At 47.0% G+C, this 13,461-nt stretch overlaps 4 protein-coding genes across 6 annotated transcripts in view; 1 reads left to right on the plus strand and 3 right to left on the minus strand.

Moving 5' to 3' along the window:
* Positions 1-7,868, minus strand: part of apt (apontic) — a 38,624-nt gene extending 30,756 nt beyond the window's left edge. The window contains exon 1 of one of the 3 annotated variants that reach the window (XM_015184521.2): positions 7,711-7,868. In XM_015184521.2, the coding sequence (XP_015040007.2) occupies positions 7,711-7,737 (27 nt within the window). In that variant the 5' untranslated portion in view covers positions 7,738-7,868. Of the gene's footprint in view, positions 1-4,122; positions 4,242-6,436; positions 6,628-7,710 lie in introns of those variants that run through there. The other 2 variants (XM_004444178.3, XM_015184520.2) reach the window with 2 other exon arrangements.
* Positions 7,869-7,941: 73 nt separating this feature from the next.
* On the minus strand, positions 7,942-8,844 carry LOC4804546 (uncharacterized). The gene has a single exon (XM_033378189.1). It carries the CDS (start codon positions 8,825-8,827, stop codon positions 7,994-7,996), a length of 834 nt encoding a protein of 277 aa, XP_033234080.1. The 5' UTR covers positions 8,828-8,844; the 3' UTR covers positions 7,942-7,993.
* On the minus strand, positions 8,714-12,215 carry Pi3K59F (phosphatidylinositol 3-kinase 59F). Its single transcript, XM_001361053.4, has 8 exons — positions 12,145-12,215; positions 11,453-12,074; positions 11,297-11,392; positions 11,130-11,215; positions 10,120-11,063; positions 9,786-10,059; positions 9,357-9,718; positions 8,714-9,291 (listed from the first exon to the last, which is right to left on the minus strand). The coding sequence occupies exons 1-8, from the start codon at positions 12,213-12,215 to the stop codon at positions 8,846-8,848; spliced, it is 2,901 nt and encodes a 966-aa protein (XP_001361090.2). The 3' UTR covers positions 8,714-8,845.
* Positions 12,216-12,348: 133 nt separating this feature from the next.
* Rrp4 (exosome complex component Rrp4) lies at positions 12,349-13,433 on the plus strand. Its single transcript, XM_001361054.5, has 2 exons — positions 12,349-12,886; positions 12,947-13,433. Exons 1-2 carry the CDS (start codon positions 12,440-12,442, stop codon positions 13,394-13,396), a joined length of 897 nt encoding a protein of 298 aa, XP_001361091.1. The 5' UTR covers positions 12,349-12,439; the 3' UTR covers positions 13,397-13,433.
* The last annotated feature ends 28 nt before the right edge of the window (positions 13,434-13,461 follow it).

A 13,461-nucleotide genomic window follows, 5' to 3' on the forward strand; every position in this document is an offset into this window, starting at 1 on the left:
GGTGTTACCCTTGGAAATGCCCTGCCCTGCCGAGCCCAATACACCAAATTCAGATCCTGAGCGAGAGTACAGACAATGAAAGAAGCCACCACACCACGGAGGAGGACAGACCGGAAGAACTTTCCTGTCGCAGAAACTCTGGGACTGAGACTGAGGTTGAGGCAAGATGAGGGATGCGATGCGTTCCAAAGGGATGCAAAATGCTCAAAGATAGTTTGATAAATAAATCTCCGAGCGAAGAGGAGATGAGAATGGAAATGAAAATGAAAATAAAGATGAAAAGGAGTTCCGTTTGCAACCTCCTGATGAGCGGTTTCCTTCTATTTTTCGGCCAGTGACAAAGTACAGTTGTTGTCGTTTTTGTATTGTGTTTGTTGTTGCAACAAGCCATAGATACTTGAACCAATTCAAAAGCGTCGCCTAGCGCAGGGTTGGATGATACTCTCATATCGTATCTACGACGAGAACAAGACCCTAATGGAAATTAATAGAATGGCATACGGAAAAACATTCCCATATCTATCTGTCCGTATATACATATAAATTTATGATTTGATTACACCAGCTCAAGTGTCGCCGCCACTGCTGGTGCTGGAGCTGTTGCTGTTGCTGTACTGTGCTGTGTGCATCTTTCGGATACATTTGCTAATGGCTTTTGTTTATTTGAATTTGACAAAAGGGCAGCTGGCTCCGGCCTGGCCCGGGGATTGATTGGTGTAATATTGAGCATACTCATACTCATACTCATGTGCCCCTGCTGTGTGGCGGCAGTGATTCGGATTGCTCAAACTGTGCCTGCTCCAGGCCCTGCCTGCCCGGCACTTGAGAAGCAACAAATTGTCGCATTTCAATCGCTCCACTCAATGCTGCCCCAATTCGCTCGGTCCGAGGGTTCGACTGTGTGCTCCCCTCCCAGCTATTGTCACTCGTATCTGGGGCATTGTCTTTTGTTTCAATGCCTATTCAGCAAGAGCCTCGAAGTTCGGGTTCGGATCTTCAAGGAGTAGAGAATTGTACAAATCTTATGCTTAATTTGATTTAGTTTTTAAGGAAGGATCCTCTTTGCAGAAACAAATAACGAAGCGTATGTATGTATATCCATCTCGAAAGATAATGCGCTAATATTAGCTACAGAAAAAGGTTGAGTCAAGCTGGAGGAGGAGCACGATGTGGATGCTACAGGGGACATTTGTTCGATGCGAGAAACAAGGATTCTTTGAATGTGCCTGCTGTTCGAGGCGTTTATTGTGGGCGTTTAATCACCCACAGTCGCAACCACCCACTTGACACCGCCCCAACCCCCACACCAATTGTTACAAGAACTTTCCCCAAGAGGACAGCTGAGCATGAGGATGGGGAGAGGATGGAGAGCACAGGGTTCTTAAATCGCCATCAAATAATTCCCAAGTTTGAGTTGAACAAATGCATAAATAACACAAAGAAGAAAACCCTGACAGACAGACATACACAGGCACAAACCCAGACCCATACCCATACCCAGACCCAGACCCAGAGACTAAGTAAATTATCCAAGTTTTAGGCTCCACCCAGATGGTTCTTTGTATGGGTGTAAGAGCATACATACATATGTACATCGTATATAGGTATTTACTATACATATGTCTGATATACCGCTGCGACCCCAACTGGTTTCGTGTTTAAAGTAAGCAACATTTAAATTAGCGAATAAAAATGTATTATTAATGCGAAAACATGTTTATAAAAGCCACAAATACACTCTCTCACAGACACACACACACACACACACACACAGTTAGAGTAAGAACGAACAGCAATAGAGAGAGGCAGACGGGGAGACAGAGAGAGAGAGAGAGAGACAGCGCGCTGTAGTACGAAGGTGCGAGCGAGGAGGCCTACACAATTGTTAAAAAACAAAAGCTATATTCTCGCTTTGTGTAAAGTTTTTTGGGGCGGGGCCCAGCCCAGCCAGCGTCCAAAGAACAACGAACCAAAAGAAACGAAAAGCCAGCCCCATAAAGAAATTAAATGAAATTAATAAATTAGGCTCGGAATCGGAATCAGAATTGGCAGCAAAATACGAAAATTTGTAATGGCGAAATTGGGTGGAGAGAGAGCCGCCGCCTCTCGTTAGCCATTATTTATATATACATACATACATACATATACATATGTATGTATATTTGCTTTTTATTCTAACTTTTTATTTGTTTATCATCGCATGGTTCTTGTTGTTTAAATGGCAATATAATCACGTAGCCAAAAGAAGGTGCGAGGGCATAATTATATTATGCATATATCTTTAGAATTATTTGTATAATAAATTAGGAAGATTAAAATGATGTACCTATGATTGGAATTTTAGTGTAGAATGTAAGTGAATTTGTTTATTAAGAGATTATTTGTATGATTCTTTAGAAGTTTATCACATCCTAAAATATAGAAGCTGCAACCAAATTAAATATGGGAAATTTCTGTCTATTGGCCCTATGCATAGTTTGATAGCTTTGGTAGCTATGATCTTAAAATACCAAAGAATCAACATAAGAATCGATTCAGTAACCGGACTGCACCCGGACACTAACAGCCAAACAAAAACTTCTAGAATCGATGTATATTTTGAACCCGTTGAACCCATTAAAGGCAATCTAACGTAATCCCTTTCGGTAGTCATTTGTCCGCCCTCGCCTTCGCCGTAACCCTCCAACTCCGTATGCCACAAAATGTGCGCCTCGTAAACTAGTTTTGAGCCTTTATTTTCATTATTTTGTACTCTGGTTGTTGGTATTTTTGCAGAAACGTTTTAATTTCAAGTGACGCAGAAGCTTGATTTTTTTTGTTGCGCACGTATTTACATACAAATGTATCTCACAGATACAGATAGCACACAGCACAGAGCGCTCATACCTTTACCGCATACTTAACGCACTCGAGTGACAATAATTGAATTCATTATTACCACAAAAAATTTAAGAAAAAGAACTGAAAAAGGCAAAACACACAAAAAAAGAGGTCTTAAAGGGAGTGGAAGTTCGGGAAGGCGTACTACCGCTTGGCTAGGATTAACAATGGCGGGTAATTAACCTGATAGATCCACTGGCCTTGGGAACCGAACTCACTTCGAATCACCGTCTGTCACCAACCCAAGCCAGAGACCAGACCAGCGCCAGAGGCAGCACCGTTCGATTCTGTTACCATTTTTATTTGGCCTACGTGCGGGTTTTACTTATTAGACCTCTAAATCGAGCTCCGTGTGCCCAATTACCATATAGTCGAACCACCATCGACCGATAGGACCGACTTCTTAGCCACAAAGAGCTATTCTTTGTGCGAGTATACTCTTGAGGAGGGTATTCCTCCACATAGAGTACTACTGTCAGGATATCTGATGATTGTTTCGTGTTCAAGCCAAGTTCTATATACAGCTAGAAATATCATATACCATAAGTTACATCCACCTGCAAGAGTATCTACACCTTCGACTTTTAAAGATAGTATTTCGTTGTGATATTATTGTTTACCATGCCTCATATTGACATGATCTTCGTGTCGCTTTGAGGATAAACTTTTTGCAAAACTAAAGAGGAAAGAGGAATGGAAAAAATCTTTATCAGCGGAGGTCAACAAACTGCGGATAACGTCCCTGTCCTCTGCCCCTCTCTCTCTCCCTCTCCCTGTCCCTCTCCCTATCCCTGCCCACGGTAACATCCGTAGCGTAGCTGTAGTATGTGGCTTTCTTTATCAGATAATTGAGTTAAAGGTAAGCAAAACTGCGCTAACATTACGTTTAACGTGGCCAACACAAACACGTGTGTGTGTGTGTGTGTCTGTGTGTGTGTGACTCAAGAGCCATAAACTTGGCACTATGCTAACGGTAATTTCCGACCTCATAAAAGCCCATGCTATTGCATAGCTCTGATTTCCATTTTGTACTTTAACTATTCGATAAGATGAACGAAGTATCATTTATAGTTACACAAAGTTTGAAAGTTAAGCGGGAATCACATAATTTTAGTTAATTTTTGGAGAGAAAAATCAGAGGAATGCGTAACCGTGGAATGGTTACAATTCTGCAAAAGATTGCGGGGAAAGTGGAATCAAGCTTAAATCAATTGAAATATAGAAATTCTGATTATAACTCACCATAAATTCACAATTTTCCACTGAACTTGATCACATCCAATTGAATTACACTTTAGACGTGTATTTTATTTAAATTTTAATCCAATAATCCCTTGAAATATGAATCACGTTGACTCTGTACCTGATTTGATTTGATTATCGCAATTTTGGTTCTGTTCAAACGAAAAATCAGAAACTAATTGAAGTACTGTGTCTTTCACTTGCGATGCCACAAATCACGCAATTCAGGGAACCACACAAATAAAGAGTAAGCAGAAAAAAACGTAGGAATAGCAAGAACTAAAAACCGCGCACTAGGACAGACGTACAGAGAGAGAGAGAGAGAGAGAGATGACAGTCGAACCGAAGGCGTCAGAAACTGCACTGAATGGGAAATGCTGGAATCGAGGAATCGGCCAGAGCTTCGCATAAACAAACGTCGGCACATACGCAAACAAATGTAAATACATATCTACGTACGTGTGTACATATGTATGTATGTGTTTATCTATGTATGCATTTTAAATCATAAAACGTTAAGCTGCAGCTGTCTACCGTCCGTTTTTAGCAAAACCGACAGCAACGTGGAAATACATATAAAAAACAAAAGCATTTCCACAGGAATAATCGTACAATAGCAGATTAGGAAAGATTTCACATACCCTAAAAATTGCCTTGCTCCTCATTTTCTGCTCTCTACTGTACCTACTAATACTGCTACTATATCCTAAGCTTCTGATTCCTCTTCCTTATTTTCAGCCCTCGCTACACTTGTTCTTCTTCTTCGAATTCGCTGATGCTGTTGATTCTGTTGTTGTTTTGTTCTCGCCTTTGGAGGAAATTTGCTGACAATTGCAATAGATTTATTTTTTTTTTGTATTTTCTCTTGCTTCTCATTTCGTTTAACGGTTGAGACAGAGAGACCGACGGTGCTCAGGAAAGAGGGACAGAGTAAGGTAGTCTTATTTCAATTTACAACCAAGTGACGAAGTCTCACAATTCAATGTTTAAAGTTTTTATCACGTTGTGGGCAACAAGAACAACAACAACAAAACAAGCACACACACACACACACACATAAGCGCTCTCAACACAAACAAACAAATGGAGCAAATGCAGGCAACAGATGCGGGTGCTCCACGAAGGGGGGAAGGTGGAGAGGGTGCTGATTGTGGGGCATGGACAGGCAGGCAGGCAATATGCAAAAGCCACCGTTTCGGCGGGTCCCACAATATGGTTAATATGACGCGACAGTTCGCTTAGTCAGCCCGCTGCTCGCCCAAGCCGGGCGGTTGGCTGCTGGAGGGGGGAGCACTAAATGTTTAGTAACCAACTGAAATAGTAGCACTCGAGTTAGTATCGGTTCATGAAAAACGAACAACACCAACCACTATGGCGACAGCAGCAGTAGCAGCAGAAATAAAATTGAAAAAATAACACAGAAGAAAATGGGTACCTTCGAATGCCGAAGCTTTGGATGCCCTAACAGATAGAGATCTTTGGAGTTTGGTTGGTAGATCTAGAGGCAAAAAGTTATTACTTGACAAATAAAAGAAATAAATATACATATATGTACATACATAAATTTATTATGAGTTTGCAAATATCTGCTAAAAATCATAATACTCTCTGAAAGAGTATATGAGAAGCATTTCGGTTTACATAGAGTTTCGCATGTAGAAACACGACTTGCACTTGGATTTGGAATATGAATACATACATACATACTACATATACATATGTATGTATGGTTGGTTCGCAAGTGGGAGCGGGGGAAGTGGTAAGCAAAACGACGTCAGCGTAAACTGATTACCCCGAAGATCTATTGAGCTGCACAAGCGGCACGTACATGACGTTTTTGGGTTTGTTTTCGCCCAAGACCAGCAAAGAGGAATGGAAAGCGGTAAGGGAGGGAGGGAGCCAGGGAGTGTGACTATGGGAACCTTCGTTTCGGGAGTTTGGTTCTCAACTGTGTAGAAACAACAACAAATACATAACTGCGCGATTACTCCAAAGTTCTAGTTAAAACCGAGAGCATATAGGAAGTCAGCGGTAAGGTTTAAATTACAGTTACCCCAATACGATGATTATGAAATCAGTCTTGAGCTTGCTAGCACGGTTCTAGAGAACTACTTGAAATAGAAAGTGGGCGATGAAGAGAGAGAGAGGGAGAGAGAGAACGAGAACGAGAGATGCACACTGATGAGCGTGCCAGCTGATGTTCTTAAACAACGGTTCTTCTGTTTTCAGGACTAGCCTTCTTCTCGAGTAAAAAGCTTCCCGTGTTTGGCTGTCTCGCTTTATCTGCTGCTGTTTAATCTGCATCTTCACTTACCGTTAATCTCAATCACTCAATCATCTCTGAGGGCGGCGGCTCTACGCTACTCCGCAGAAATTAGCGTTGTTTTTTATCGCAGCCGGCAAAACTATTACTGTAATAGCACTCACATTCTATATAGTTCGTATACGTATATGGGTGTACATATAACACCCACCACAAAACTGCACGTTGTGAAATTTAGCTGCCAACTAAACCAAACAATTTCTGATCTACATAGAAAATGAATCTTCCAGAGGCACACTCACGTTCCAATACACGCGCAAGTGTCAGCGCCAGCCACCACACCAAAACAAAACAAAAAGCGCACATACATAACTTCACTCCAACTTGGAATTCCAGCAGACTTTTGCACGAAAATGAACACGTGCTGCATTTGCCCCATCCAGGACGATGGTAACGGGGCGGTTCGGGGAGAAGAGACGGAGAGCTGCGAGGGCTTGGTCTCTGGCTTGCAGCCACAGCCATAGCCGCAGACAATAACAAAAGCAAAGTTTGAGTGCAGTGGGTGAGTCACTCACTCACTCGCTCACTCACACACTGGCTCAGCCGCAATGTCCAAAGGTATATTACATAGAAGGTGAGTACTGAATTCAATCTGTACATTTGCATATCCATGCATATGATGGTGTGACACAAAGAAGGCGAGAAACACTGACCCTCAAAAGAGCGACTGCCCAACCCCACATTTAATAGACCTTGCAATGGGCCCACTATAAAGAGGGGACATAAGGAAAGAGCGCGCGTCGTTTGGTTCCGATAAGAGCATTTACTACGCGCCCGATTTACAAATTAGTATGAGTCGGCCGCAGAGGCAGAGGCGGCTGTGCCAAGTTTTGCCATGTCTAACTTAGTTGGCCGCCTGAGACTAAGTGAGCGTGAGGGTGTATATGTATGCATGTGAGTGGGAGTGGGAGTGCAGCTGGCCGAGAGCCATGGCAAAGCGAAATTTTTGCGGTGCGTCTGCCTGAAACTTTAGTGGGCCCGGCTAACTTTTAGCAAAAACTTTTGATTTGAGTACCTGCCACTAAATAAGCAGGGGCACAGCACAGGCACAAAAGCCAGCATACGCACACACACACACACACACCACATGCTCTGCTCTGCTATAAAAGTTGCCATTGGCATTGCCATTGCTGGGGCCATATGCCCCCATCGTCCGGGGGCACAAAACCACGCATTGAACTATGAAAATCAGGAAACTTTGCAGACGGAAATTTCCAGCAATGCATTTGAACAAAAATATAAAAAACAGAGAAGAGATGACTTACCGCACCGCTCGCCATCGCCATCACCATTGAAGTTGGAGTTGAAGTTGGAGTTTCCCAGAAGGAGCCACTATTTCAGTTGCAATTTACAGAACCGGCACATTTACAACAACGGCGAAACTTCAAAATACCGCAAGAATCAAAAGGAACAGCTGTCAAAGTGCGCGGTTCAGAAGACTAGTGTTGTATTAGGGCCAAAAACAGCTGATTGCAGCCAGGGCTGCACGATAACCACCGTTGTAAATTTAAAAATGTAATTTCTTGCAAATAAAAGTAGTAAAACACATCAGTTAATATTCAGTTGCGGTGTCAACTCAAATGCCTCGTTTGAATTGGAGGACACATCCAGCGTCTTCTGGGATGGCTGAGTGCTCATCAGCATGTTGGCCGTGAGCAGGTGAAACCAACGGAAGCGATTCAGATAGTTGTCGACGCCTTTACTGATGAAATAGAGCTTGAGCGGACGCATGCTGCGCTGCGGATGCTTCGGCTGTTTCCGCACAGTCCCGTCCGGGCACTCCACAAACTTGGTCCTCCTGTGTGTCAGCATCAGGTCCAGAGCAAAGGTGCAATGTAGGTAGTAAACGGCAGTTGCGTACAGCGCCACCGTGGCATTGTCCCGGCAGCAGATATAGTAGCCATGCCAGTTCGCCCCCTGACTCTTCAGGTACACCAGCTTGTTGCCGTGCAGCGCCAGATACATGTGAACAAAGATGGTGACTAGATGCAGGGTGCCAAAGAGTCCGCTGAAGGCGGACTCCAGCTGCATTGTCGGCTTCTCGGCATAGAACATCCCGATGATGGCCAGCAGGCAGATGATGGAGGAGCCGCCGTAGGTGGCGCACAGCAGGAATATGTGCGGTATGCCTTCGTCCTGGAAGCAACGCCAGTGAATGTAGCAGCAGCAAAAGCTCAGCACCAGTTCGAGCACCTTGAACAGCAGCCACACGGGCTTCTTTGAACGCATCTTCTGACCCCCTTCCCCCACGTGCAATGAAACAGAAGATTCTATCGGGACAGGACAAAGCAGATATATAGTACATTCAGATACATTAAAATCTAGATCTACAGACCTACTGCGATCTACTGCATTGGCTAGAGCAATACTAACGATACACATATGGATATGGCGGCCTCTCTACTTGCGCCAGTACTGGGTGAATCTGTGGATCTGCTCGACGAGTGCCGGCATAACTGCCGTAATGGATATGTCCAGCAAACTTTGGAGATGCTGAACGGCCTCCTCGTCGGTGAGGCCCAGCTGGAGGTTCTCCTCCACCTTCTTGACCGCCTTGTCCGGCTCGAGGGCAATATCCGGCACCGTGGCATCTACCATCAGCGAAAAGAGATTGAGCATGACGTTGGCATGCCTTCGCAGATGCAAATACGCAGTATAGCACTGCTTTCGGAACTCATGATGATGATCGGAACTGACACCGCCCATGGCCTCGACCATTTCCTTGCTCAGCTTCATGGGCGGCGGCATGGGCTTGGGATCGCGTCCCAGAATGTAACCGAAATCGATGTGGAATAGCTTGCCATTGGTGGTCAGCAGAAGGTTGTCCAAATGCCGATCACCCACACCTACAGACAGATCGAAAGCGTAAGCGGAATGCAGCTGAATGGGGAGAACATGCAGAAAATCTTACCCAACAAGTAGGTGATCACACAATAACCGGCACAGCTCTTGATGTAGGTGTCCATGACCTCCGCGGATATGCCGTAGGGACCATTGTCGCAGGGATTGTGTCGCCGAAAGAAGTTGTGGATGTTGCCCTCGCGGGCCAGAACCTCCGCCACCGTGCACGACTCGACGTACTGGAGGAAGCCGTGCTTGGAGCTGGTGGCCAGCACCTTGTACGGCGTGAGCTTGAGGTCCAGATTCTCGCGCCGCAACAGCTTGTCCATCAGCGTTATCATCTGCAGAATGAGCTGATCCTGGCGCAGATCATCGCCGTGCTTGAAAATTGCCACATACTCGTGCTGGGCAATCGATGTCACGAACGTGAGCCTGTCCAAGAAATAGAAGAATAAATTTTAGCCAGCGATTCTTTGTATCGAGGGAAGCCGCCTCTTACTTGGCCGGCATTAGGGCGCTCTTGAAGAGGGATGTGCGCATGGGCACTATCTTTGTGATGTAGATCTCTGGGTCCAGGGGAAATGGTATCGGCTCAAAGTTGGTAAAGTTCATTTTGAACATATCCTGCTCGGCGAGCAGCTTCTGGAATTTCTCCGTCTTCTTGTTGCGATTCCCAGGCTCCTTGGCCACCTGTTTAACCAGCTTCACCAGCTCATCGATGAAGCGACGCTGCTTCCGCAGATTATAGAAGATGCCCCTCAGGTTGAAGTTGCCTTGAATATTAAAATCCCCAATTATATGGGGGTTATCCCCTGAACTGATGGATCACCTACCATTTTCCAACACCTTGAGGAACATCTTCAGAACCATGGCGTACATGTCGTGGGCGCGCTCGTCCTGCTTCCGCACCGATTCCACCTCCTCCACCTCGATGGACAAGTACCAGTAGAAGTAGTTGGCCAGCGTGGAATTGCTGCAGGCGCGCTGGATGAGGAATGTGCAGAGATTACTTGGCACGCTGCCAAAGCTGATGCCCTCGGCCAGCATCAGAGTGTTGGAATTTGAGTCGGAGACAAGCGAGGCGGCATTTGCATCGCCCCGTGCTGGCGTAACCGGAGTTGGAGTACTGGCCTTGCTGGGCCCCGGTGCCGATCCCAGTCCCAGTCCCACTGCCAGTCCTTGCACCGAACTGCTAGACGGACCAGCGCCCAAGCCAGGACTGATTGAGATGTCACCCTTGATGGCGGCCAGTGCGCTTGCGGCCCGCTGATTGGCGGGTATAACCGAAGAGTGGAGGGCACTGCTAGTGCCACTGAGATCCGAGATGGTGCTCTGGTCCATTAGAGAGCCGTTCTCGTCCAGCATGGACCGTGCCACATCCCTCTCGGGGAAAATGCAGCTGTGCAGATGGACAATGTTGCGGGGATCCTCGTACTTGAGGGCCTGCACCAGCTGCAGCAGATACAGCAGCAGATCCTCGTCGGGTGCTTGGGCCAGACGACTGATGGCATACTTCCGCACCTGCGGGTGCGTGAAAGTTGGACTCAGCAGCTCGAGGGCATCCTCCACGTCCATTGGGGCCCAATTAGCCAGCATCCAGAGGGCCTGCATAACCTCATCCTCCAGTTTCCAGTTGATGCACTTCAGGAACTTTGTGAGGGCCTTCTTGTGCGACGACAGATAAAAGCGAAACTTCCACAGCAGATCTTGTTCCTCGCTGGTCAGCACATAAGTGGGCGGACAACGATACACGATCGTGTGCAGTTGGTCGCGAATGCTGAGATTCAAGGGAGGATTCCAATGTAAATGCATAAAAGGATTGCTGCATATTCATCTCAAATACCTGGCTGTAGGCTTGGCGTCCCGATCCGAGATGCCAGAACGCTCCGAGCGGGCCAATCGATGGTGCTTCCGTTCAACCAGATTTTCCTGAGCAAAAGAAGATAAAACAATAAGAAAAAAACAATAAGATAAAACATATGCATCGATTGGAGGTTACTCCACACTGACCATTTGAATCTCCGAGTCGGGCACCGAGACCAGCTTGGGTTTGGCTGGCAATTTATACTTGATGTCGCCCTCCGGCTCAAAGTAAACCACGGAATACTGCAAAATGAACCCAAAAATTAAGCTTTTCAATACTGGAAGATGGCGATTACCACTCACATTGTACATGTCGTCCACAATGACGGCGGGAAACTCAATCATCAGGAACATGTAGTCGGACATGCGCTTCTCCCGCTCATTGATCACCTCGATCTCTCGGAATGTGAGACGATCCAGCCAGTCCACCTTCTGCACCTGTCCGTTGCGATGTTTTTTGGCCAATTTTCCGAGGCGCTGCATCTGCGACTTAGACGATTCCTTGCCCTTACCGGGGGTCTTGCTGGGGAAACTGCCATCGCCCTCTACGCCCAGCCAGACGCGCAAGTCGTACATGCCCTGTCGGAACATGCCATCCTTGCCGAATACAGAGATCGCTGTACCGCCAATGACGGCAGTCTGGCCGGCGCCCGAGCAGTCCAGGATGGTCAGCACCAGCATGGCATTGCGGGGCAAGTCGGAGAACTGCAGGGGCAGCGACACCCACTCGTTCCAGCTCCAGCGTTTGCCAAACGCCTTGTAGGAGCTGTAGACGGGTAGGCAGTAGGGCCGTCCATTGTTGTAGACCTGCAGGCGCACCTGGAACGATGGATACTCCTCCGAGTACAGGCCCGAGAAGCGCAGAATGGGATCCTCAAGCAGTTTCTCGTAGTCTGGCTGCCGTTTCTTACCCTCCAACGTCCCACTGAAAAGATAATAGAGAATGATTTCTCGATTTTTCCAGGTCCCGGGCATGCCACTCCCTTTCAGCTTACACTTTGATTTGCACGCGCTCGTGCAGTGCGCTGCTGTGTATGTAGCGAAAGTTATCATCGGGCTGATCCATTTTCCAGACGCTTAATTGTAAATTTTCATTTAAATATGCGTAATTTCCGCAGAGCAGCAACAACTATAAATTCACCCACAACACAAAACAGCTGATTCAGACTGGCTCCGCTACGAACTAGTTCCGTTGCACCGCCGAACTGGTTCTGCGGCGCGCGTGTTTTGTCAGCTGTGGTTGCGTTTACGTTTAGTTTGTTTAATTTTCAATTTAAAACTCGACCTGCGATGGCCACAAACGCCACAATAGAGCTGGCGCTGGACCGCGTGGACTGGTGTGCCCTGGCCGAGCGGCAGGACGTATTGCCGCGCGTCTACACACCCGGAGAAGTTGTCATGCCGGAGGCAGGCTTCATGCGCGGACACGGCACGTTCGTAGAGGATGAGAACATCAAGGCCTCTGTGGCCGGCGTGATTGAGAAGGTGAACAAACTGATCTCCGTGCGTCCACTCAAGAGTCGATATGTGGGCGAGATCGGTGACGTGGTGGTGGCGCGCGTGATCGAGGTGCAGCAGAAGCGCTGGCGCGTGGACACAAATTCCCGCCTGGACTCCATACTTCTGCTGTCATCGGTTAATCTGCCCGGCGGAGAGCTGAGACGGCGCTCCGCAGAGGATGAGCAGATGATGCGACGCTATCTGGACGAAGGCGATCTCATTTCCGCCGAAGTTCAAGTAAGTATCCCAGCAGTTATGTTGGTCCTCTTCAGCGGAGCTTATTGAATTCCTCTTCAGAATATCTTCGAGGAGGGCACGCTTTCGCTGTACACCCGAAGTTTGAAGTACGGAAAACTGTCGCAGGGCGTACTCGTCAAGGTCTTCCCCGCGCTGGTCAAGCGTCGCAAGATGCACTTCCATAATCTGCCCTGTGGAGCGTCCGTGATCTTGGGCAACAACGGCTACATCTGGATATCGCCCCCCAAGAGTCAGGATCAGGAAGGCGGCGAGGGTGGCTTTGCCCAGAATCTGGGGGAAGCGGTGCCACGAAACGAGCGCGAAGTGATAGCCCGCCTGCGCAACTGCATCCTGGCCCTAGCAAAATGCAAACTGATGCTCTACGACACCAGCATACAGTATGCCTACGACGAGTCGCTCAAGTACGAGGCCCACGAACTGCTCCAACAGAACGTCATATACGATATCGGCGAGCAGACGCAGGCTCGTCTGCGGGATGGAGATGAATAGCCCGGAATAAACGAACAATTCGAAATATTCCTCCAAACTCCGTTTTTTGAACTATTTTGGACAGG

This window comes from Drosophila pseudoobscura, chromosome 3 (genome assembly GCF_009870125.1).
Source record: "Drosophila pseudoobscura strain MV-25-SWS-2005 chromosome 3, UCI_Dpse_MV25, whole genome shotgun sequence".
Classification (NCBI taxonomy): Eukaryota; Metazoa; Arthropoda; class Insecta; order Diptera; family Drosophilidae; genus Drosophila; species Drosophila pseudoobscura.

Bases quoted from the DNA above. Each gene is read 5' to 3' on its own strand.
- LOC4804546 (XM_033378189.1), bottom strand. From the start codon at position 8,827: ATGTGTATCGTTAGTATTGCTCTAGCCAATGCAGTAGATCGCAGTAGG.
- Pi3K59F (XM_001361053.4), bottom strand. From the start codon at position 12,215: ATGGATCAGCCCGATGATAACTTTCGCTACATACACAGCAGCGCACTG. The intron at 12,075-12,144 runs GTAAGCTGAAAG...TTATCTTTTCAG, and splicing joins GAGCGCGTGCAAATCAAAGT to TGGGACGTTGGAGGGTAAGA. The intron at 9,719-9,785 runs GTAAGAGGCGGC...TTTCTTGGACAG, and splicing joins AGCGCCCTAATGCCGGCCAA to GCTCACGTTCGTGACATCGA.
- Rrp4 (XM_001361054.5), top strand. From the start codon at position 12,440: ATGGCCACAAACGCCACAATAGAGCTGGCGCTGGACCGCGTGGACTGG. The intron at 12,887-12,946 runs GTAAGTATCCCA...ATTCCTCTTCAG, and splicing joins TCATTTCCGCCGAAGTTCAA to AATATCTTCGAGGAGGGCAC.